The 23943-nt window shown below is 35.9% G+C and overlaps 3 protein-coding genes across 3 annotated transcripts in view; 2 read left to right on the top strand and 1 right to left on the bottom strand.

Annotated features, from left to right (window-relative positions):
• The first annotated feature begins 979 nt into the window (after nt 1-979).
• Nucleotides 980-15098, top strand: Syngr (synaptogyrin). Its single transcript, XM_074089462.1, has 5 exons — nt 980-1237; nt 3844-4075; nt 6344-6480; nt 7409-7583; nt 8475-15098. The coding sequence occupies exons 1-5, from the start codon at nt 1136-1138 to the stop codon at nt 8504-8506; spliced, it is 678 nt and encodes a 225-aa protein (XP_073945563.1). The 5' UTR covers nt 980-1135; the 3' UTR covers nt 8507-15098.
• A 1358-nt stretch (nt 15099-16456) lies between these two features.
• On the bottom strand, nt 16457-21153 carry LOC141429198 (histone acetyltransferase KAT8-like). The gene has a single exon (XM_074089463.1). The coding sequence runs from the start codon at nt 21071-21073 to the stop codon at nt 19745-19747; it is 1329 nt and encodes a 442-aa protein (XP_073945564.1). The 5' UTR covers nt 21074-21153; the 3' UTR covers nt 16457-19744.
• A 1169-nt stretch (nt 21154-22322) lies between these two features.
• The window catches only part of LOC141429199 (ras-related C3 botulinum toxin substrate 1), a 36878-nt gene continuing 35257 nt past the window's right edge, over nt 22323-23943 (top strand). The window contains exon 1 of the mRNA XM_074089464.1: nt 22323-22642. Coding sequence (XP_073945565.1) covers nt 22608-22642 — 35 coding nt within the window. The 5' untranslated portion in view covers nt 22323-22607. The remainder of the gene's footprint in view (nt 22643-23943) is intronic.

A 23943-nucleotide genomic window follows, 5' to 3' on the forward strand; every position in this document is an offset into this window, starting at 1 on the left:
ATATATATTTAAAATAGCACCAACGTCGGGTTTATAAAGTTAAATACTCAAAGGTTTAAGTATAAGCGTAAGTTCTCGACGATAACTTCTCTTGCAAATTGGGCATTATACTATGTTTAAAAGCTAACGAACATGTCGTCCTGTGTGAGACCTCCCCTCCGGCAGATACCTATCGTCTTTAAATCTCAGTCAGTCTAATGTCTCATCTCATCATTTATTGATATTAGGCAGTACTTAGGTACTTATATTGCAAATCCCCCAAAACAAAATAACGTTACACAACAAAACAACATCAAGACCAACATAATAACATTTGTCAGAAAAATAAACCAAATTTATTTACAAGGAAAGAAAGTTTGGGTGTTTATTCCATGTATTATGTCAACAAAGTAGGTAAGGTAAACGTACGAGTGCTCGTCACTGTCTCAATACCTAGTTTGCATCTTTAATCTTATGTCATTAGCAATAGAGGTGACATCAGGGTGCCAGCATCTACTGGGCATAAGCGTGTCGAGCACTCGGACGTTTATCTTACTGTAATAAAAATAAAATAACAAGGTACACCTCTCAGGCTGAACAATAGAGCTGGGGTAAAGCGCGGTTTTGGTTCTGCGGATTACTTGGACGTCTAATCTGAAACCTATTTAAAAGCAAGTAATAAGAATTTAACAATTATTTGAATGTTTAAAATCACTGTACAAAAGCTGTCAATAAAAAATAGCTTTAAGCTTTTTTAAAATTTAAGTTGAAAAACCGGTAACAAATCACTTAATAAAACAGCCTTCTCCATGCTTCGGAAAAACTGAAACTGTTTTCTATTACTTTGTAGATTTACACTCCGAAAGTTTTCCTTAAATTTCAATTACCTCCGCTCATTGGCTGTTTAATTTGACAGCTAAAACATCAGCCAATGGGCGTTGAGCAGACCAGATCGATGCCAAAACTAGACAAGTGTGCCATAGAGAACAGAAATGTAGATTTTCCTTTTCTTATGTCATACGTTTGCTCAATGTTGTGAGCGCGATCGATAATACAAATTGGTTTTCGGAGTTTGCGGAGGTCGTATTGTCTTTGATCTTTTAATGGACGTTGAGGTTTGGTGGTAGGAGTACTGAAAGTTGAAAAAAGTGCAAAAATGGATACGACTGGTGCGTATGGAGGTGGAAAAGCCGGAGGAGCCTTCGACCCTCAGGCCTTTATTCAGAGACCCCCTGTTATAGTGAGGGCGGTGTGTTGGGTATGTTACATTTACGTTTCACCTATATTGTAATAAATAAAACGTATATTTCGACTTTTTCAAGCATTAAAGTCTTTATCATAATCATTTAGGTACAGCGAATTTGCGAAGCAAAATTTGCTGTTGGATTTTAAAACAAATATTCAACTGGAACCAGCTACGCTCATTTGAATAAATTTGTCACTTTTTAAGAGCATGTTTGTAAACGAGATAGCACTATTCATTTTAATATCAATAAGTACCTATAAAGTAGCCAGAATACAATATTGGGCTGCTCTACATATTTATAATGATAAGTTTAGTATTAATGTAACTACTAATATCAGAATGCATTTCCAGTACATTGTTTGTAGTCATATGACTGACCTTGAATCAGTATTGAATAAGTAAACTACATGCTCAAACAACATTATAATGGCTATTGTCATGGTTTAACTTAACTGTGACCATTGTGCTCTGATGGATAAAGTTTGGTAAACATTTATTTAATGTAGATTGGTGAATATTCTAGTGTTTAACTGCTCTGGTTAAATATCATCTTTCCTCAATTATTACCACAATGGAAGGCAGTGCTGAATGTGGCAGATACCTACTTCATGAATGCAGCACCCCCTCTTTTCCAGTGATAAGGATAATTATAAAAAAATTGGGTATAAAGTTCTGGGCTTCAAAGAGGTTGATTTTGGTACTCTCTGAAAATGCCTCTCAGGGCAGACACCCTATGTAGGCCCATATATCCAGCCCTGGCGGAAGGATAAGTTGCAATAATTTTTATGGAAATAAAATACCAGAGGCCGTATTGCCTAACGTTTCTGATGCTCGTCATTGCAATCAAATGACAGTTTTAGTATGCAAAATCTGACATTTAATTGTGATTGTGAGCATCAGAAACGTTAGGCAATATGTAGTTGCAGCATTTCATAATAAAAACAAACATTTTTATTATAGCAGTACAATGAAATGTGAGAGTTAGGGGCTGTTTCACCATCCATTGAGTGTTAACTGGCGGTTAGGTGTGATGCCATCTCTATTTATTTTGTTCGAATAGACGGAGATGGCATCACATTTAACCGTCGGTTAACACTAATCAATGGATGGTGAAACAGCCCCTTAATGTTCTTTTTGTTTATGTTAACTACTTCTGTACATGTGGACATTAAACATGTTGTTTTATTTTCAAATCAAAGTAATAAATTCGGAATATGCTGGTTTACATCAATATTAGCTACTTGATTATTGATTAACCAAGTAATTAATCAAGCCTTTTAAAGGTTTATTAATTTAGTGCTATCTAATATGAATTTAAACACATATCCTACAAAGTCAACACAAATTAGATTTGATCAAAGAAGTAAATTAAACTGTTTCACTGACAAAGTTTAACGTTGCTGGCTTATAATTGTGAGTTGAACTGTTTAATTTAATAGTTTTATCAATATGCCTTATGAGAATTTAAGTAATATTAGATTTGATCTGCTCAGTAAAATTTAGTCCTTTAAAGTCAATGGACTCAATATGGAATCTATGCAGCTCTAAGGTCAATTGAATTTTATTGGATAATTGTTGAACTTGTAGCTCAATTACTCTCTGTTCTTTGGTTTTATTAAATGTCCTTGCTATTAAGTCAATAGAAGTCTCAGATTATTAAACATAAATCATTGGAAAAATGGCTTTAGATGTCTATTTGCTCAAAAAGAATACTACAAACAATTCATCTACAAATACAAAAAGTAAGTTACTTACTCTTAAAATGTTGTGGTAGGTATCTAACTTCAAAGAGGTAACAGTAACGTCCTTTTAATCATCTACTGAGACAAACGCAGGATCTGCCGATTAAACCTTTTGACACTGACAAAAATGAGACACTGCTTAAACCAGCCTTCATAGTGTCTTCCCCTTAAGGAACTAAGAACTGCCAATGGACATTTTCTTAGATTAAATTCTGATTAGATAGTTTAAGTTAAAGATAAATTGCTTATTAGCCTAGATAGGCTAGATTGTAATGTAATAAAGCACATTATAAGCGCTTTATAAAAAAAAAAACAAATAAAAAAATACAGCGTTCCTTTGCTTTCCATTTGGTATAAACATTTTGTGTGGATAGTATCAATTTTCACCATTGTACTTCAAAAAATTCTACTTCCGTTACGAATTATTTTACTTAAATATATGGTAAGTAGAACCCGTTGAAAAAAATCATGAAGTGATGCTGGATGGAGTCACGAATTTAATCAGGGTCTAGCCAGTCCGGGCGCGTGCTGTACTCTTACAATACCTTTGCTAAATCTAGCTGGATCAAAATTATGACTTGTCCTAGTGCCTGTTATACTTATAAGGCTGCATTACCACCAGAAATGTGCGAGAAATATGTTTTTCATGAACCAATAGAAACGCTTAATTTACCTATTCTCGCACAGCACCGCTCTGGTGGAAACAGCTAAGCGGAGCGAGGCGAGGTAAATGAAGCGTTTCTATTGGTTCACGAAAAACACATTCCTCGCAAATCCCTGGTTGAAACGTATCCCAAATGTGTGATGGTAATGAATTTTTTAACCAACTGGTCAAAACGCTTGATTCACCCATTTACTGTAAAAATATTCCTCCAGTTATTCAGCGTGATCGTTATGGGCTGCATATCGGCTAAGGGCTGGTACACCAAGGACGGAAAGGAGTACTGCGCGTACAACGACGACACAAACGCGTGCAACTACGGCGTCGGCATATCAGTCATCGCATTCATCGCTTCTGTCGGCTTCATCGTCGGCGAGTACCTGTTCGAACAGATGTCGTCAGTCAAGACCAGGAAGCATTATGTGCTCGCTGACTTGGGATTCTCGGGTGAGATTCACTTTTTTCTTAGGTATGCAAAGTCACGAACAAATGCCAGATGTCTTGAGTAATCTTGAGCGTATCGAGGGTCACTCACCGTCACGGCCAAGCGAATTAGCTTGTAGTTGAAATGGGCTGGCCATATGGCATGGACAACAGATGGCCTCTGAGGCCGAAAGTTCTAGAATGGAGACCGCGGATCAGCAAGCGCAGCGTAGGACGTTCTCCAACGAGATGGACAGATGACCTGGTTAAAGCTGCAGGTTACCAGTGGATTCAGGGCGCTTGCAACCAAAGCAACTGGAGGTTTATGGGTGAAGCCTGTGTCCAATAGTAGACGTCCTACGGCTGATATGATGATGATGAATTTTGCCAATTTCCTAGATCGTGTCGCACAGTCGCACTTATTATTGCTATAAAACAGTATTTTTTTATGTGTGTCACTAATGGCCAGCATCTCCCCCTCCCTCCTAAATGAGTGTCAAAAATTATGGATGACAAATTTCAGGGACTGTTGTTGTCAGGGGATCTTATAACTTGTAAACTTAGATTTATTTTTAGTGACCCATGCTTCGACATTACTGAATAGGTCAAATTTCCATACTTTTATTATAAGGACGTATCTATTTACCTAGTATGGTATAGTTAATTGACGTCTCGAAGAACACTGTACAACGCATTGAGGTCCCGAATCCTCTTTGCAAGATTTGTCCCAACGTTGGATCAAACTTTAAACAAATGCCAACGTCTGCGAAGTCAAATATTGGGCGCCAGTGTCCCCATTATACCCTTTCAGTGGGCATAAAAATGTTATCGGCAACTCGGGGACATACCCACGCACCTAAAACGATGAAGAGATATATATACCTATACGACCTTTATTAGTTCTCGTTCTCTAAGTTTACGACGCCAACATTTTCATTTAAAGTGTTTTATTGGTACAGTGGGAATCGGGGACGATATAGCTGCTATGTATGTATATAGACCTACTTTAGAATAGTTGGTACGTCATTATTTCTAATTAGATAATTAGCTTTATTTTAATACTTTCCGGAACAAAACAACGCCCTGTTGCGTGAGCCTATTTTTTGTAGTCACACCACGTTGTTTTACTTGCAATGTTTATAATTTAACCGAGTAACACGTAATACACAGACGTGACGTTACAAATATTTTCATTAATAAACTCGATTAGCTTTACGGCCTAATTACGAACCCTCTAACCTCTATTCTAGATCCTAGTTTTTTTTTTATTGAAAAAATTAACTGATCAGTGAAACCTGGTAGCAGTTGTTAGAACGTGATACTCCTAGCTAATATTAGACGATAGCTATTACCGTTACTATAGTTCTATATCACCCTTGTAAACACTGATGCGTGAAGTGAGATCAGTAAACATGCCTTTATCTTTGGACATCAATCAAAAATATCAAGTAACGGGCTTTTAAGGTAATGGGCGGTGTATTGTTTTTTTTTTTCTATATGTTTGGAATGAAGGCGCCAGAGTTATTGATTCCTTGTGATCATAATGTTAAAATAAAGAAGCGTTTTCGTGGGCGTATCTACTCTAGCGTAGACATACTTAGTTCAAAGCTCGAAAGCAAAGTAAAACCAAAGAAATAAAAGAGGTATTTTAAAAAATATTCAATAAACAAATAATGTCTGAGTTTGACTGAATTAATGACCACATAGTTAGTTACTCGTAGTTAGGTACTGATAAATTATATTTCGCTGCATTTTCGATTGGTATCGAGCCGACACCAAAGCAAAAGGTTTACATAGGGGTTCTCTACGCAGCCTACCAAAGTGTATGTATGTCGGTATTTAAACTTTTTATAGTACAAAATAAAAGAAAGTTTATATAGGTATGCAAAAATGGCGAAGGCACCATAGCATACGTCTCTCTTGTTTTGCCTCTAAGCTCTGAGAGTACCGACATTTGACATCCCTAACCTAATAATCCCATAATATTTTCTTAAGAGCGTTTATTTATACCTGCTGAAAATTAAAAATGTGGTCTGATAATCGATTCGTGATAGACTTTTATATTCTTTAAAAACGAACAAATGTTTATTAACGGTTTTTAAAGAAAATAAAAGTCTATCACGAATAATTATTGGAGTAGACACATTAACTGATATATTAAGAAGAGTTCTATCGGACCACATTTTTAATTTTCATTCAATTTTTATGGAATAATCGAGAAAAACTAACAAAAATGCAACGTTGCCAGCTTAGCAGGTATAGACGCTCTTAAATCGTCTTCTGTCATTCCAGCATTCTGGGCCTTCCTTTACTTCGTGGGTTTCTGCTATCTCGCTAACGCGTGGGGTAAGACCGTGCCCGCGCCTCCAGGCACCGCTAACAACATGCAGGGTGCTATCGCGTTCTGTTTCTTCTCCATTTTCGCTTGGGTAAGTACCACAAGCGCTCAGCGGATTTTTTCTTTTTGAAACAGTAGGAGAAGAGTACAATCAGCGAGGAGAGAAAAGCTATGCTATGTTAGGCATGCCTAGATATGAAAAATTATCGCTATAATATCCGCGAAGCATTATCCAACACGATAGAATAATTACGCAAGTTTATGTGTCTGTGTGTGTGTGTGTTTGAGTAACAAACACTAAAATGTTCTAAGATTTGGTTGAAATTGTTAATGTAGACTAGTGTTTACCCGCGACTTATTTGTGCCCAAATACATAAATAAATAAAGAATTCCCGAAAATTAAATCGTAGTTTTCATTGACGTTACATTAAAAACAATCATGTCAAATTTTATGACTCTAAGCCAGAGGTTGTTTTTTCGAGATTTTATCCCTATCCCGTGGGAATAGCGGAATAAAAAGTAGCCTATTCTTTATTCCAGATGTCCACCTATCTACATACCAAATTTCACCCAAATCCGTCCAGCCGTTTCAGCGTGAAGGAGTAACAAACATACGCACTCACAAACTTTCGCATTTATGATATTAGTAGGATTAACGAGATCTCCGAAATAATACTAATTTAAACCTACTTTTTATTCCGATATGTATGTAAACTGTTTATTTTACAAAAGCAAATAAACAACACAATTGAGAAACGTACAGATACATGTGCAAAGAAAAGCTAACTTATCCCTTAAAGAGATTGATAGCCAGGATATTCCCAGGGAACTGAGATGTTTTGCTTGCAAAATCCCTAAAGACTTAAGCCTAGCTGGAAGTGGAAATTTTCCACGGTCGGTCTACATTCATACAACGTAAAGATTACCACGATCACGAAAAACTTTAATTGCCAGACTTAAAGGTTAACGCGAGCAAAGCCGCTGGTAAAGTATAGTATAAAAAAGCTTTTTCCACCCAGGTCGGCTGCGCGTTCTTCGCCTTCCAGCGCTTCCGGCTCGGCGCGGATTCTGCATTCGCGCCGGCTTACGAGGTGGAAGGGGCCGTCGGCAGCCCCGGCGGCTTCCCGGCCTACCCCGGCGCGCCGGACCCACAGCCGGCTTACAGCGAGCCACCTTTCTCGCAGCGCGATCAAGGTAACCACACACTACAACACCAAAACACACAGCAACAACAAGCTAGGAACAGAATATATGCCGCCCTTGGCACCGCATTTTGGCGGATTTTAGAAACTCTTTAGTCAACCCGCACTGTGACACATTGAGTACACAGACGTCATCATGCTCATACTTTAGTAAAGCACTTATTTAGTATAGGGTACTAGTTAAGTTACCATAGTTTGAAGTCGTAAGAGCCAGAAGCTTAATAAATATCATTTAAGAAGAGTTGACGTTTGTTACAAAAATGTTCTTAATTTAATACTCTAGACCTTGTAAGAATACGAGGAATTTACATGCCATTTTTTTGGCATCAGTGGCAGTGACACGTCAATTTCATTAAGACCACATTTTCACTTACCATCATCAGGTAATTCGTGGTGAAACACGAGCCTTTTATTATGTTATTCGCCATCGTGATTATTCTGCGGACATTAGTTCGACACGGGAGGGCTTTTTATTACCTACTTTAACGTATTACACTTTTTTTAATTATCTCTGCTAAGTTCCTCGTGCTTAACTACAACCACACAACTATAAAAAAATACGACAAAATATCATTTAGCTGTTGTCAGCAGTCATCTAATATTAAGGCGGTGAAACTAAAAATAACAACGAAGTTGTGTCCACATTTCTGAGCTCCTTTGCCGCTCCTAATCTACTGAAAATGACGTACTATTTCCAATTGTGGCACTGGCAATACTGGCAAAATTTTCTCTTAACTTGAATATTTATAATATTTGCGGATAAATGGAAACAATTGGGGAAAAAATCCAAATCGTACTCAGTGAGAACAGATGCGGACAACTGGAAATAGCCCAAAATGACACTGACAGTTCTTTTTATTAACGCAACGCTTTTCATTTCCAGGAAACATGGACTACACAGCCCCAACCTACTAAATTCAAGAAGGGGTGCTTCGATTCACTTACACCCTTTATTTTATTTTGACAATGCATCAGTAAGTAATAATTACTTTGTAACACCCCCTTATACTATGTTATTGAATATGTCTGAAATCAGCACTTGTATAATAAAATGGCTTAGTAATTTGACTGGTTTATGCCAGTATTTAGTCACTACTCACACGTTCACGTATCTCAAACCAATGTGTAAACTAAACCGAATCTTTAAGTAGACCAAGTAAAGTTAATTTATCAAGATTTTCGGTGTTGAGATACGAGCTTTTCTTAGAGTAGTGACGATTTATATGGTCATCAAAAAATTATCAGGTAGGTATGTTTTTATCCAATAACTTGAACTTGCACTGGCAAAAATGTAACAGATAAATGTCCTTTTTTATATTAGTTAATTTGTCAGATTTAAAGTTTTTAGGTTTCAGGGCATACACGGACGAAGTTTAGCTAACAACTTGTTTTAATTTATCTACTTGAGTATTTACGGTATGGATGCTATTATATTCAGATCTAGGGAGGTAACTTAGTTCAGTGTATTTCTTTAGTCTATGACAAACTTTGTTGTGACAAGATGTTGATTAAAAACATTTTATGTATCCCTGAACTATAAAGTTATCGGACGTTTTATTACTTGGATTAGTGCCTGCCAAGTTAATTGTTTGCATCTATACACGCCACTGCCGACTGAATCTGGTTTAGACGTGTATGTACAAGAATTTAGGATGGATTATCTTATCTTATATAGACTTGAAAAAATTTACTTATTTAATTATCCAAAAATGAATCGCCACGTTATAGCTTGAAAAAAAGCACAAGAAGATAAATTATTTAATCTCTCTAGGTATGGTTTCGTATTGCAGATTATTTTATGCTTCAATATGTTATATAATATAAGTCACTATTACTTACTATGATGTCAAGAATCATTTAAACGTCCATTGTTTTTGTTTAAGTTAAGCCTAGAGTTTATTGAATGAACCTTAGTATTTTCGATGTTCTCGAATATTTTAACGACATTATTTTTATATATTTATAATTTTATTTAAGTATAATTTTAAAGAAACCTCATAAATGTTAATCGTGTATCGCTTCACAGTACCTGCTTGTAGGTATGTGTATGTACGACAATATTAACCTATTATTTATCTATTGTAAAATACCCTATACATATATGTGTAAATAACTTACTGGAATACCTATCAAAAGAGATATACCCAGCTAGTGATAATTGACGATGAGAATCGGTTCTAATGGGAAATGACTTAGTTTTATTACAATTGTTGAAGCCATATTGTTTTCAATCGGCTCTAATCATGTGTACGGAGGTCACCGTGGTATTCAAGATATCATTGTCTCTTGATTTTCAATGTTTTATTGCACATTAGAGTCATTTCTCTGATTCATAACTAGCTTATTGTGATATTATTTTATTTTTTTCTAAAGCACCTAATTTACATTTTCGCTATTTTCATCGTGCCATGTCTTTAAGCTCGATAAGATATTACATTATATGCCATATTTGTCTTGATAAATTAAGAAATTTGTAGGAATAAGTATGTCACGTAACATGTAGCTACCTTGTCATCGGAAAAGTTTAATTGGAATATAATAAATTTCAAATGTAAATGTAATTTAGGGGTAATCGACAATTACAGTCGTATTTTCTGTAATTATGAATATTGAATACAATATTCCGAAAGATCTCTCTACTGTGGACACATCAACGTCTCATTGCATTCATTACAACAATTTTCACGTACAATAGAGTCAGCTCTGCGACCGTAATGACAATGACATAGGTTTTTCTTTACTACATGCATCAATATTCAAAAACGAAAAAAAAAAAAGCAAAATAAAAATGGCATATCTGTTTACCCGAAAACTAATCAAAAAATCTACAAGTAGGTATACCTTTTTAATTAGCAACAATGCTAACTTTTTGTCATGACATCAAGGCATTTATTTAACCCATTGACTAATTTTAATAAAAAAATATAACGATCTAATGCATACAGTATTATAATATACATATAAAATATTAAGCGCTTAATTCGAATACATAGTATTTTTTTAAATGATATTTTAGGATTAATGCTATCTCAGTAGTGTTTTGAAAGTAGGCAATTGTGCATCATCGTTCTGGTGTTAATATACTGAGCGGCAAAAAAATCTGGTCCTCAAATGTATGCAAGAATAGGTAATTTTGTATGGAGAGTGGGCCAAATTTTGTGCCGCTGAGTATATTATAAACGAAAGAGTAAGTTAGAGAAATGAGAACATTGTATATGTACTAGTATACCGCTGTAAGCTCGGCCTTATATTTCAGTTTGATTCAGTAGAAAATGGACATGCTGAGACAAGAATAAAAATTAGAAATAAACTCTGAAATATCCGCTAAGTACTGGCTAACATGAAGGATGCAATCGTATAATATATTTAAAGTGGGCAATTGATATTGGTGTCTCAATGTTACGCATGAAAAAGATCTGACTGAACTTACACCGGTATTTTTATACTTCCAATATTAGTCACTTAACACAACAGAGCAGAAAATATAACCGAAATAAGGTCAAAAGACAGGTTAGCAAAGGTCTAAAATGAAGTACAAAACCGTTTTCCAGAATTATGATCATAACTGTCATTGTAGCGTCGTCGGCTTACTTAGCTTACCTAAACTAGAAATTAAAATTAAAACTTAATTCTTCGACATATTTCTGTAAGAGTTATTATTGCAAGTATCGAGGGAATCGTCGCAAAATTACACTAACTACAATAACATATGTACATCAAAATTCACATATATCATCGCGAACTGTGATTGTTCCACTATATTACTATATATAACTTAGTTAAACTAGTGTGTTAGTAAATATTGTCTTGAACCAGAATAGCATTACACGGCCAAATTACGAACGGGGGTAAAGTGGCTTAACCATCCCAGTTCGCGTAGGTCGAGTTACGAATCGAGGAGGTTCGAATTTATTATTAAAAACTAGCGACTCCCTCCATAGATTCTACTGCTTAAACTCTTAGCCCAAATGTAAGAAGAAAAAGCGTTATTTTTTTCTTCAAAGAGTGGTGTTAAGTGAGTCGACGGCTATTTTATCACTTCCATAGCTTGCACTGTTGTAAAAACTTTTTAGCAATTAAATATAAAGTCGTCATTTTATAGTTTGGGTGTACTCTCGATTACATTGTACGGTTTCAGCAGTTATTGATAAGGGTAAGTCGCTTAGCTTCATTGGGAATGAGTACATCTAATCTATGTATAGTTTTAATCATATTCATATCAGTCAGTTTATAAGGGCGTAAGTTAGTATCGTCATTCCAAGAAGGGGTAAGAGCAAAGAGGATTTTGAAGGGTTTAGTGCTCAAAAATTCAGTCAAAGCGAAGGTCACTCATAAAAACTGCCAAAAAATGATGTTACTTTGATAACTCGCAAGCTATTTTTCAGCACGTTAGATTTTCTTTCATTTTTGAACTCGGGTGTTTTGCATTAGGCCCTAGTTTCATTCACTGATATCCTTCCAATTCTTGGACTGCAATGTTAAACGTCAGAAAACACTTGCATTCGAATTTCGGTTTTGAAATATTGTACTAAAATAATTAAAGCAGAGTTGCAGGATGTCTTGAGGAACTTAGCCTGCTTGCGATTGAGAAAGAATAGGGAAAATGACAAAATGAAATTCAGTTAAAATAAAGGAGTTATCACATGATGTACTTATTTGACGCATTGATAAAGTACATAATTTAACTGGTAATTAGCCGGTACCTAATCAACCTACAAAAAAGCTACATTTGTATGGCTAATTGCCTGTCATGCAAAGGATTTTAAACTACCCGTGTCTGAAATTTTAAATCCCACTGATATAACCGAAAGTAAGTACAAATTTTTAAAACTGTTGTATCACACACACAAACATCACGCCTGTATTCCCAAATGGGGTAGGCAGAGCACACGAAACGTTACCGCTTCGGAGCCAATTTTAGGTTTTAAGTTTGACAAAAAACTGAACAATAGTGACAGGTTGCTAGCCTGTCGCCTACGGTATACCTTAACCTATATCCTCAGTCGCCTCTTACCACATCCACGGATGAATTGGAGAAGTGTAATTCTAACCCGATACTACACGGGTAACAGGCACAGGGTAACTGTTGTATCACACAGATATAAATGCCCTCGGTTGATTTTATTCCATCGTGTGATAAAGCTTTGCAACTTGATTTTCGTTTTCTACCCTCAAAAGCTAGTCATTTAAAATATGTAACACCAAGAAGACTTTACAAATGTCTTGCTTCACTGTCAAAAACAATTACAGCCACGGGATAGAGGAGTAAGGGGTGCAGTTGCACATCCTTGGTATAAAAAGGAAATACAGTACAAGACTTAGGGGCTGTTTCACCATCCTTTGATTAGTCTCTATGCCGTCTTTATTTTTTTTGTTCGAATAGCCGTCTATTACACACGGAATCACATTTAACGCTAAGTTAACGCTAATCAATGGATGGTGAAACAGCCCCTTAAGATACAGAATAAACTGTATAAATGCTTCCCCCTGAATATATGCTGCCGGCGCTCATGAAATTAGAACGTCACTGTTTCAATGACAATTTCATGGTGTCAAAAGTTTTTAAAATGCTTTTAATTTAAGATTACTTACGTATTTCTGCATCTTTGCAACTACCAATTTTTATTAGAATATGGTTTTTACTACCTACTTTAAAAAAATAAGGCTACTGTATCAGATTTTGACTAAGTCATAAACCTTTGAAAAGCATTCTAACAAAAGCCCTGTTTAAAATATAAATGATTGATAATGTTTAGAGTACTTGCTTATTGTAAACCTTCCGTACCTACTCTGTAAACGCATAGGCAGTTTAAACCTAGCTGTAGATACTTATGTATGTAACACAAGTTAGGTATGTTTTGACGATAAAAAAACTATTAAACGATTTAATAAAACAAAAAAATATTATTGTAATAAGTGTTGAATATTAACGCTAAAACGTTCAGTGTTTGGTGAGTACTTAAGGTTGTCACCTCCTAATCGGCCTCGCATCGCCTTGGTTCACTGAAGCGAGACGATGTAAAGTCATTTTACGAGAGATGAGCTTTAAAATTAAGGTAGTTAATGTATAAATGTTTACTTTCACTTATTATTTATTCTTTAAATGAAGTTAACACGTAGTTACCAAAGGCAACGTAATAAGCTGAGAAATGCTTTAATCTATTTAAATGTCTGTAGATATCAAAATCTAATGATGAATATCTAAATAAGCATTTCTTGGTTTATTCTAAGCATAACCAAAGACCTGTACTAGTTTACTTTCAAGTTAATCCAAATTGTTGTAACCACTTTTTAATTATTAATATCGACGGAGATGGGAAATAGAAAATCTTGATAAAGCGAAAGACATAGAAATAAAGTGCAATCGGTTCATTTGCATTTTCAAGCATTTCTTCCTATGGGTTTTGGGTTTTCGCAGCTATTGAACGGCATCGTTCAATATGAGTCAGTATGAATGAACCCGATTATTAACCCTTAAATTGGCAGTGTGCCACGCGAGACCCATCATTCAGGACTATCTTTTTGTATTTTTTAATGTAGATTTTTTTGGAATATAAGGTACCGACGAGGCTTGAATCATGAACTTTTTTCAATTTTGTCAATTTAAGGGTATTAACTGGTTTTGTAATCACTTTCACGGCTGAAAATGCAATTGCCTTGCTACGTATTACTTATCTATTAACCGAGACCTGACCTAAAGTTGTGTCGTTTGCCCAGCATTCGCACGGCTATTATCTTTCTAGTCGCTTCTCGGTAGTCGTCAATGGCAGTGCCTCATTAAGTCCTGTGATTGTGGCAAAGCACTTTATTTGTTTATGTACTGCCGAACCGTGCTGCTTCATTGCAAAATATTAGAATGAGCAGCAGCATCCGTGTCAAGCACTTGTATTATATTATACATTTTCAAGAAGATTGTACCAACTCGCAAAAAGCCAGACTACCAGGACATTGCCCTCGGCGTTATAATGATAAATTTGTTACGGTGTTGATAATTTATGTTTATTTTTGACCTAAATTGATAAGCTTTGATTGATTGCGTTAGACTAGACTGCGATAAGGTACACCTTACCATTAATTTCTTGAGTTGGCACATATCGTGAACCTTTATTCGAAATGTGTTTGAAAACTTTGACCAAACGTGAGTGTTGGTCAATACTTTTACATTAGTCTTTTTAGGATGGCCCCGTGACATAATGTAAATCGTTATTAAAATTTAATAAACATTTAAGTAGGTACAATTGTCACCGGGATCATCGAAAAATGACCCCTGACTACCTGACTAGTGATCAAATTGAAGTTTAGGTGAATGAACCTGTAAGTTATGTAAACAATCTGGTGGTTTACTTTTTCTTCAATCTTGTTTATAACAACGCACAAAACGTTTCAGGCGATATTAATAATTTGAACTGTGTTCTTCTTTACGTTAAAATGTAAGTGTTCAGTAATGTGCATATGAAATAAATGGTAAATAAAATGAAAAATAAATTGGAATGCGATAGATATTGTGCACGTGTGTTATTATTTTAATATCCCTGCCCCATATATTATAGCTCCTTGCCGATTTCGGCTACACAGATTGCTGAACTATTGGACGAGAGGGCTACCTACGATTGTCCGCCCATTCATGTGCCCTGCAATAGCCAACTTGATTCGAAAACGTACGCAAACAGTGGCAGCATACGAATATTCCAAGTTTAGGTATATTTTGTACATTAGGCTGCTATTTACTCTTAAACTACTAATAATTCTCAAGCAAACTTAACCGTTATAGTTTTCCTTGCAAGTTTGATATACTTACTACCATCCTGATTTTTTTTTCAAATTTTTCCACCCACCGGTTTAGATTTAAAGGGGGGGCTCGATTTTAATGAATATTTGCGCTTTAAAGTTGAATATTTTGCAAACAAATCACTGAATCGAAACGCAACCTTCTAATGGTTTTAAAAGACCTATCCAACGAATCCCCACACTACAAGGTTGGATGAGAAAAAAAAATCACTCCCACTTTACGTCTATGGGAGGTACTCTAAAAAAAATGTTATTTTTTTATTATACCATTTTGTCGGCATAGTTTACATATATCTTCGTGCAAAATTACGGCTTTCTAGCATTGATAGTCTCTGACAGACAGACATAGCGAAACTATAAGGGTTCCGTTTTTGGCTATAGAACCCAAAGATGGAACCCTAAAACACTTTTTAGTCATTTATTTAGAAAAAGTCAACGGTTATTATATAACAACTTAAAAAAATATATTCAAAATGTTTAATTTATATTTATCAGAGGAACAGATTTGTTTCAACACAGCTGGTGATGCTTTTAAGTAACAATGAAACTCTTGGCACGTTTTGTTTTGTTCACCTTACTTACATAGTTATCAACATCGCCTTTAGAAATGAATTTTCGCGCGATTTTTGAAAACGGGACAAATTCGCGACCCGGTTTTCATTTTGGGGACACCGGGACTCTTCAAAAAAAGGGACAGTCCCGTTCACAACGGGACGTCTGGTAACGTTATACCCTGCCCTATAATTATCGGTCGGAAATAAGGATGGAGAAGTTGGATGATTCAGAAAAAAATACTGATTTAAGATTTACTTTTTTTATTTTACGAACCTCCGACACTTTTTCTTACAATAAAGAATTATCACAAATAATAGTGAAAACTAATGATTCACAGAATCGAAAACTGCAATGGGAAGATCTTTTAAATTTGTTTAGCGGCTGGACTATGACAAATTGAACAGAAGATACACACATTGCTTACATTACAAGATACATACACTACTCAAGGACTAAAAGCTAATTACATTTTATACTAGCTAAAATAAATTGTTCGAGAAAAGTCATACCGTCTTACATATCTCTTTCTACCCCCGTCCTGAAAGGCTACTACGAAATTCGAAGTTCGTATCGTACCATACCTCTCACTCTCGTATTAAATAATGTTTGCGTCAGTGGGACGGTATAATTCGAACTTCGAATTTCGTAGTAGGTAGTCTCTCTGTACCGTTGACGGAAAGAAAATGGTGAGTGATTGTGAGTCAGAATGCCATAGGCTTAGACAATATGGCCTCTGGCACTTATTTACCAAAAATCCGGTAGGTACAACTGGAAATCCAGGATGGCTACTCCGAAATCCGAAGTTCGCATCGTATCGTTTCTCTCACACTCCCGTTAAATACTATTAGCGTGAGCAGGACGGCACATCACGAAGTTCGAAAATCGGAATGCTTAGTCTGCACTCGCGATATTCTAATCAGCAAATTTGGCAAAAAGCGCCTTTATCAAATTATCACAAAAACCAAATTTATTTTAGAGATTTATCTGGCAAACACTGAAATTTCCTTAAATACAGTTCCTTTCCATCGTGTGATAAATTATTCTAACATTATGGTGTAAGTACCTAACAGACAGATTAAGATTAAAAATAACTTTATAGACCATGGAATAATCTTTGTAATTAAGTTTGATCTAAACAGAGCAAAAAATGAATGGTTAAAAGTTAATCAACTTGAAATTTAAAGCCCGCCAATCAGAGATGTGGATCCAACTTCAACAATGACGCAATATTATCTTGCCATCTCACGCAGACACGGGATATTTAAAAGCAGAGATGGGGAAATAGATTAAGAGATGGGCCATATACAATAATTACAAAATTTCCTCGGGCCAGGGAGCATTTATTGACTAAATTTAATTCTAATCAAGTAACAACAAAAATATCATTTAGGTATCTATAATAAATTTATTGTTTTGATGTGCTGGGTCTGTGTGAAAGATGAAGTTTTGACTGTTCACTAATCAAAGCGTCGAAATTAGGCTCCAAGTTACTTGAAGAAACTCGTAAAACACAAAAACACACTCGAGATGATGGTCTGACATCCTGTTTCTTAATTTTTTTTTCGAAGATTCAGTGAAGAAAATACCTGCTCTCTGATATATGATATATTTGAATATTGTTTATCGCGGGCCGATTTAACTTACATAAATGACGGGTTTTGATCGCGGGCCGGTCTTGGCCCGCGGGCAGCTATTTCCCCATCCCTGTTTTAACATCGACGTAACGAGTCATTCACCTTAAACGGCTTCTCTAATAGGGCTCTAAATTAGCATAAATACGTTTTACGTTACCAAGGTCGTTGTGGTACCATAAGCTATAATAATTACTAAGTTTTTGCGATCAAGTTCTTGTTGTTTTGCTAGTTTATGCGTTCGAATGGAGTTCAAAAAGTTGGACATTATTTAAGATTGGTAGTTGAAAATATAACAGACAATTAACACAGTTCTATTGTTTTTTCTCAAAGGTCAAAGTTGTTGCATTTCGGCGTGGAGAGTAAGACAGCCGGTGAAATTACCGGCACGTGAGGTATCCCATCTTAGGCCTCTAGGTTGGCAACGCGTCAGCAATACCCCTGGTGCTGCAGATGTTTATGGGCGGTGGTGATCTCTTACCATCAGGAAACCCACTTGCTCGTTTGCCATCCAGTTGAATAAAAAAAAAAAAAAAAAAGTGGAACTTTTTTAATAATCGTTTTTGTATGGAGTGTGGACAACATACTTTTTGAACTCCACCATTGCTGCCCACTGTCTGTCAAAATCAAGAAGTACAGTCACGAACAAGGATTGTTGAGCCACTTACCATTGTTCGTAATTTGACGGTATAATGATGTGCTGGTGTATTAATGAGTAATGACAAAATTTTACTTCGAATATGTATAACTTGGCTTAATTGTGAACAGTGGCTAGTGCATCAACAATCCAGGTTTGCGATGATATAGGTGCCGCATCACAAACACAAAAAAATGTGACTGTCACTGCACAAAAGTAATGAAAACCAGCACTGTAGTGTTTTAACCTTAATAAGGTGGCACACCTGGACATCTAAGCCTGATACTGAGCATAACAACAATCAAAAAAGGCAAAATATTGATAGATTTTCACCATTGTTGCCTTCTTACTCAAGTTATCAATCACATTGAATTAAATTGTGACTCGAAAATTAATTACAAAATCAACCCATACATAAGTTTCTGCTATCAGTTTTGTACATGTCGAAATTAACTTAACATTTAAGCTTACAAACTATGCGATCTGTCAAAAAAAAAACCTTAACTAACTTAAGATTAGTATCACTATTAGGTACCAGTACAAAAAGGAACTGAATGAGATGTAAAAGCAGCTTTACACAGATCTGGGTATTACTGGTCTATACAATAAATTTAAAAATGCACTAAGTGCCAAAGTTTTTAATGTAATAAGCTTGGCTATTACTATTTACTAGGGAGTTTCATTCTTGCTAATACAAAATAGTAGGCTAATTTTCCCCCAACACAATCCAATCTCTCATATTTAAGCTGAAGATGGTGCTGGTAGGAATTTAATCTTCCCGAAAAGTGCAACTTGTATACATTGAAAGGCCGAAAAGTAAACAATTTTGAAGTGATCAATCAAGAAGTGCAATGTATTGCAACTTGCACAATTTATCGTGCAGGCCTAAACTGGGTTCTAATGATGTATGTACAGAACTTATATTGTCTAATTTGTTGTGAACAAGTACATCATATTTTAAAAGACAGAGCAATAAGATTCAAAGGTGGTAATTTTAAATTAAAATACAATTAGACATAAAATGGGCATTAAAATCAATACCTGCATAACTATCTTTAGGTTTGATTTGAACTACATAAACCCTTTGCTTTTACACTGAATTTTTGATTTTACACCAATACTGGTAGATTATCAATTGAATATCAATAATATACACAAAAATCGGAGTGGAATTAGAATCAAGACAATACTTATATAATAATAATAATTAACATTCTTTTTACATATTGTATGATTCTATCTAAACAAGCTACACACTATATTTTTTTTTGGATTTTCAATTGCCCCTTCAATATCTTTAAATGGAATCAATTAACTATAATACATTAATCCACATGGATTTTATCAATGCTATAAACAAATGCAGTGCAATAATAACTTGACATAACCACATAATTATCATAAACACAAACTATAGATAATAATACTCTAGATGAGTCCACACTGCAAATTAAACCATGTTTCAACAGGCCCGTACCTAGAGAATTCTTTTGATAGTAGCCAACAGTTTTAACTTCTCTAGGCCCTGCCTGTAAGCCTGTACTACTTCTTGGCTTTAGCAGAATGCCCTTGCTTATTAGGAGGAGTCCATCTCAAGGCAGATGGATCAACTGTCAATCGAGGCTTCTTGAAATGTGAGCTTGCAAGCTGCTCTGCCACTATCTTAGGTGTAACGCAAATAACATGTTGGCCTTTCCAGTATTTCACCATATTCATGGACTGTAGAGTTGATATAATGTCTGTCTGAGATATCCCAGTCATCTGACTCAGATCCTTGATGCTCAAAGTGCCGCGGCTTGCACTTAAAACCTCTAGCAATACATATGACCAGTAAGATCTGTAGCTAAGCTTACCAAGGTCTGATAGAGGCTTCTCGGGACTACCTACGACTTGTTCTAGCCTTGAAAGCTCGTAACTGAATGCAATAAGGAGCTTTCCGTAGCCTTGTCTCTGATATGGCGGGAGTGTAAGTATACATGCAACATTATTACCTTCAGGAGAATCCTTTTCTTTGGAAAAATATCCAACCAAGTGAGCACCCTGCTTGTCAACTTCACATAGAATGTAGAATAAGAACTGTTCTATATCAAAATATAATGTTTTATGGTCTAAAAATAACTTTGCTAGTAAACACAGATTTTGGCAATAAATCTTGTGTTCTTTCCCATCTGCCTCGAATATAGCAATGGTGCCTTTTCTATATATTTCACTGCCCTGTGGTTGTCTTGCTGTGCACTCACTCAAATGATACCTGTATGTTTTTTCCATTCTCATGTACTTCAGGCAATATTCGCATATCCATAGCTTAGACTGTTTTCCATATTCGTCTGGGTAGGGGCTGAAATACCAAGTATCGATCTCATATTTTCCTATTTGAATTTTATCGATGTATTTGACTTTAGTGATTGCTTCATGCTCCTTTTCAAGCGCCGCTGTTGTGGGATCCATTTCTGCGTAGGACTTTTGAACGTGGTTGATCTCGTCATGTTTACGTTTTTGGTTCCGCGTTATCTTACGGCCGGACTTATCAGTGAGCAGGTGGTCTGAATTTAAGTTGTTATTGGACTGCTCGCACATGTCAAACCTGTCCGACATGACGCGGTGGCGGGAAACCCACTCGTCCAGCCTCCGGTCGTAGCCCACATAGTGCACATAGTATTCGAAGCCGGAATCTGCAGCATTGTATCGCGTTTGGATTATCTCTGCCGGGTGCCATGACTCATCCGAACGCCGCACCAAATAATGCTCTCCGATGTCAAGGGGTTGTTCTTGCGTGGATTCAGAGTCCTCCTGATCCGCACTACGACACTCTGGGTTAGGTAATTCATTATTAACAATAGGTTTTTCGAGCTCTTTATCACCTTTAGCCATAGTTAAACAACACTCGACAGTATCACGCAATACCGCGCAACTACCGTTGCGACCGCCGCCATAGCATTGAAACCATAGACTAGACTAATCGGAGTAAACGAGAATGCGCATTAATGCTGCACCTGGCGTGAAAAAATACCGGTTTTAAGCCCTACTTTATTTTCTCTTTTATTTCTATTTTATATTTTTCGTGCCTTTAATCCTCAATATTGGATATACACAAATACAATTTATAAAATACAAATTATTCGCATTAACGTACAATGTCGGACTTTTGTCTTAAGCAAGTGTAAAAAAAAAGTCTATGCTTCTAGTGTGGCCACACAAAAGATTTGAAATGATATGAGGGTAATAATATTTCATTGACAATCTACTACGAAACTCCAAACTCGAAGTTCGTATCGTACCGTCCCTCTCGCTCTCGTATTAAATAGTATTAGTGTCAGAGGGACCGCACGACACGAACTTCGAGTTCCGAGTTTCGTAGTAGCCCTGCTGTGTTTTCTATAGTGCTTACTATGTGTTGGTGTTCAATTCAATCAAACAGTCATAACTGACTGACTGTCAACGTGCAGTTTAAACTTCTGGAACTAGAGACATTCATATTTCCTGAGGACCATAAACGTGTACTAGGAAGGGATTTTTCTACTTATATAAAACTAATAATACATCTTCTCTGCTCATTCATTTGTTATGGCATAAGCCTACCCACTATTATTATTATTCCCCTTAATGGCGGCCTTAAGGCTTGGGCCAATGTCAGTTATATTAAAGATAAATATATTCTTCTTATGCACGTTGTACGGTGATTGTAGTTTTTGCAACTGTATAGCAAAATTCCAGAAACCACGCGGAGACAACTTGCGCATTAAAAAATGACAGACACGAGAGCAATACAGAATTTTGTGATCACTGTTCACTGTTAAGGTTGATTGCCGCATAAAACACTATCAAAATTATACTTCAACTAGTCAAAGAATCAGAAATACCAAAATTACATATCGTCTACATCCGCCATATTCGAATGCTACAAATCGAATCGCCTACCCACTATCTCACAAAATTATTAAACATTGTCATATTTTATGAATTTGCAAGTGGTGTTACCAAATTTGTTCTACACTGACACATCCTGATACATCCGCTTGACTGTATTCTAGCAAATAAAGTATATTTTGATTTTGATTGACTATAGGGAGAAATTAACAGGGTAATTTATGTTCTCGCATGGCAACAATATTTTAATGCCGTTGCCCGTTCGTTTCGTTGTCGTTGACGGCGAGCGAACGAAACGTCTTCGGTGAATGGTGGTTTCGTTTCGTGAACAAAATTGTTCTTATCGCTCGTTTGGAGATATGAAATTAATATTGTTATCTAAAAACTGTGCTTTTCGTTACTACGAGTGTTGATTGTGTGTCATTGTGTATTGATTGCATCGGAACGTGGTAATTTAGTGCTGTGCTGAGAGAAGGAATTGGGGAGATCGCTTGTGTAATTGTGGTTTATTAGTTCTCTCGTTCCGGTTTAAGCGAAAATGCAGGCGATCAAATGCGTTGTGGTCGGTGACGGGTAAGTTTATTGCGTTTGTTACTATTTTTTCATGTAGTCACAATGTGTAGCTATACACTTCGTTCATACTTCATACATATACTGACGTCATTTTTAAATTGATACGTTTAAATTTATGTCCGTAGCATTAGGTATAACTAGTATGCTGGATGAAGCGTTGGGATGATATCAGTTATTTTCGCTCATTGCGTACGTAATGTGTAATTGTTGAAGTACCCAAGCGTATTATTGAAATTTATTTAATTTCGGTCTTACATTGTCAAAAACATATTACTTTTGTACTGTTTCTTCCAAACGAATGCTCCTTCATGGTAAACAATCTCCTTCCAATCTTTGTGATTGATATTTGACAAACTATATTTATATTAATTGAACCTAACATAACAAAAATATGTTTAGTACCCTTTATCATACTGCTAAATAAACTTCAATAAACTAACCCTTTCGAACCCAGTCAAGTATGAAAAGAATACAACAGTGGACTTTATGTAAAATTCATGTCAAGTTCAAAATTCAAATGCAAGAGTTATGACAGTGGACCTTATGTACAATCCATGTCAAATTCAATTCAAATGTAATTAACCCGCACAATTGCAACGGCTGGGTTTGAAAGGGCTAAGAACACTTTATACAGGGTGGAAAGTTGAGAGGGGGCAGCAAGGGCTGCTACTAGATCTCTTGCTGCTATGCGAAAATGCTCTTAGCAACCTTTACTAACTTTTTGAGTGATGAACTGATGACAATCGACATTCCCAGATTTTGATGAAATGTACAGTCAGCGAGAAAATCAACAGATTTGACTTTTTCTTTTTAATGCCAATCATGCCCATTTCTATCAAGGATTAAAACACTTTTTGAGACCAACTAAGGTTAGAGTACTAGAACACCCATAAATCAAAGAAAACTTTTTCCATATAGTTAGTAGGGTACTAATTTGCAGTCAAACTTTTGCATGTTGTTTTTTTATGAATATGAATAAGCATAAAGGATTAAAGAAAATTAAACAGTATGTAGACAACTAAAAACTAAACATTTTAACTAAATTAAAAAAAAAAAATTGTGTCAAGCCAGTGCTGCTGCCCCATCTGAACTTTCCACCCTGTATGTTAGCACATAACTACCTTCTATTGATATATAATTGCTAATTCAAGTGCTGGTGCACCAGTAATTCTTAATGCCTTGATCACACATACTGAGCAAACGGGTGAGACAAAAAGGGCGTCAAAACACGATTTATACTTGTGCTGCTGTCAGGAGTCATTGGCAGTAGTGGTTGCTAACCTAAAGCGACCGGTTGCCAA

This window comes from Choristoneura fumiferana, chromosome 6, assembly GCF_025370935.1.
Source record: "Choristoneura fumiferana chromosome 6, NRCan_CFum_1, whole genome shotgun sequence".
Classification (NCBI taxonomy): Eukaryota; Metazoa; Arthropoda; class Insecta; order Lepidoptera; family Tortricidae; genus Choristoneura; species Choristoneura fumiferana.

What these genes read in the sequence shown, in the direction of transcription:
- Syngr (XM_074089462.1), top strand. Translation starts at nt 1,136, where the DNA reads ATGGATACGACTGGTGCGTATGGAGGTGGAAAAGCCGGAGGAGCCTTC. An exon ending in TAGTGAGGGCGGTGTGTTGG is followed by an intron (nt 1,238 to 3,843) that starts GTATGTTACATT and finishes ATATTCCTCCAG; the next exon opens with TTATTCAGCGTGATCGTTAT. An exon ending in TTTCTCGCAGCGCGATCAAG is followed by an intron (nt 7,584 to 8,474) that starts GTAACCACACAC and finishes TTTCATTTCCAG; the next exon opens with GAAACATGGACTACACAGCC.
- LOC141429198 (XM_074089463.1), bottom strand. Translation starts at nt 21,073, where the DNA reads ATGGCTAAAGGTGATAAAGAGCTCGAAAAACCTATTGTTAATAATGAA.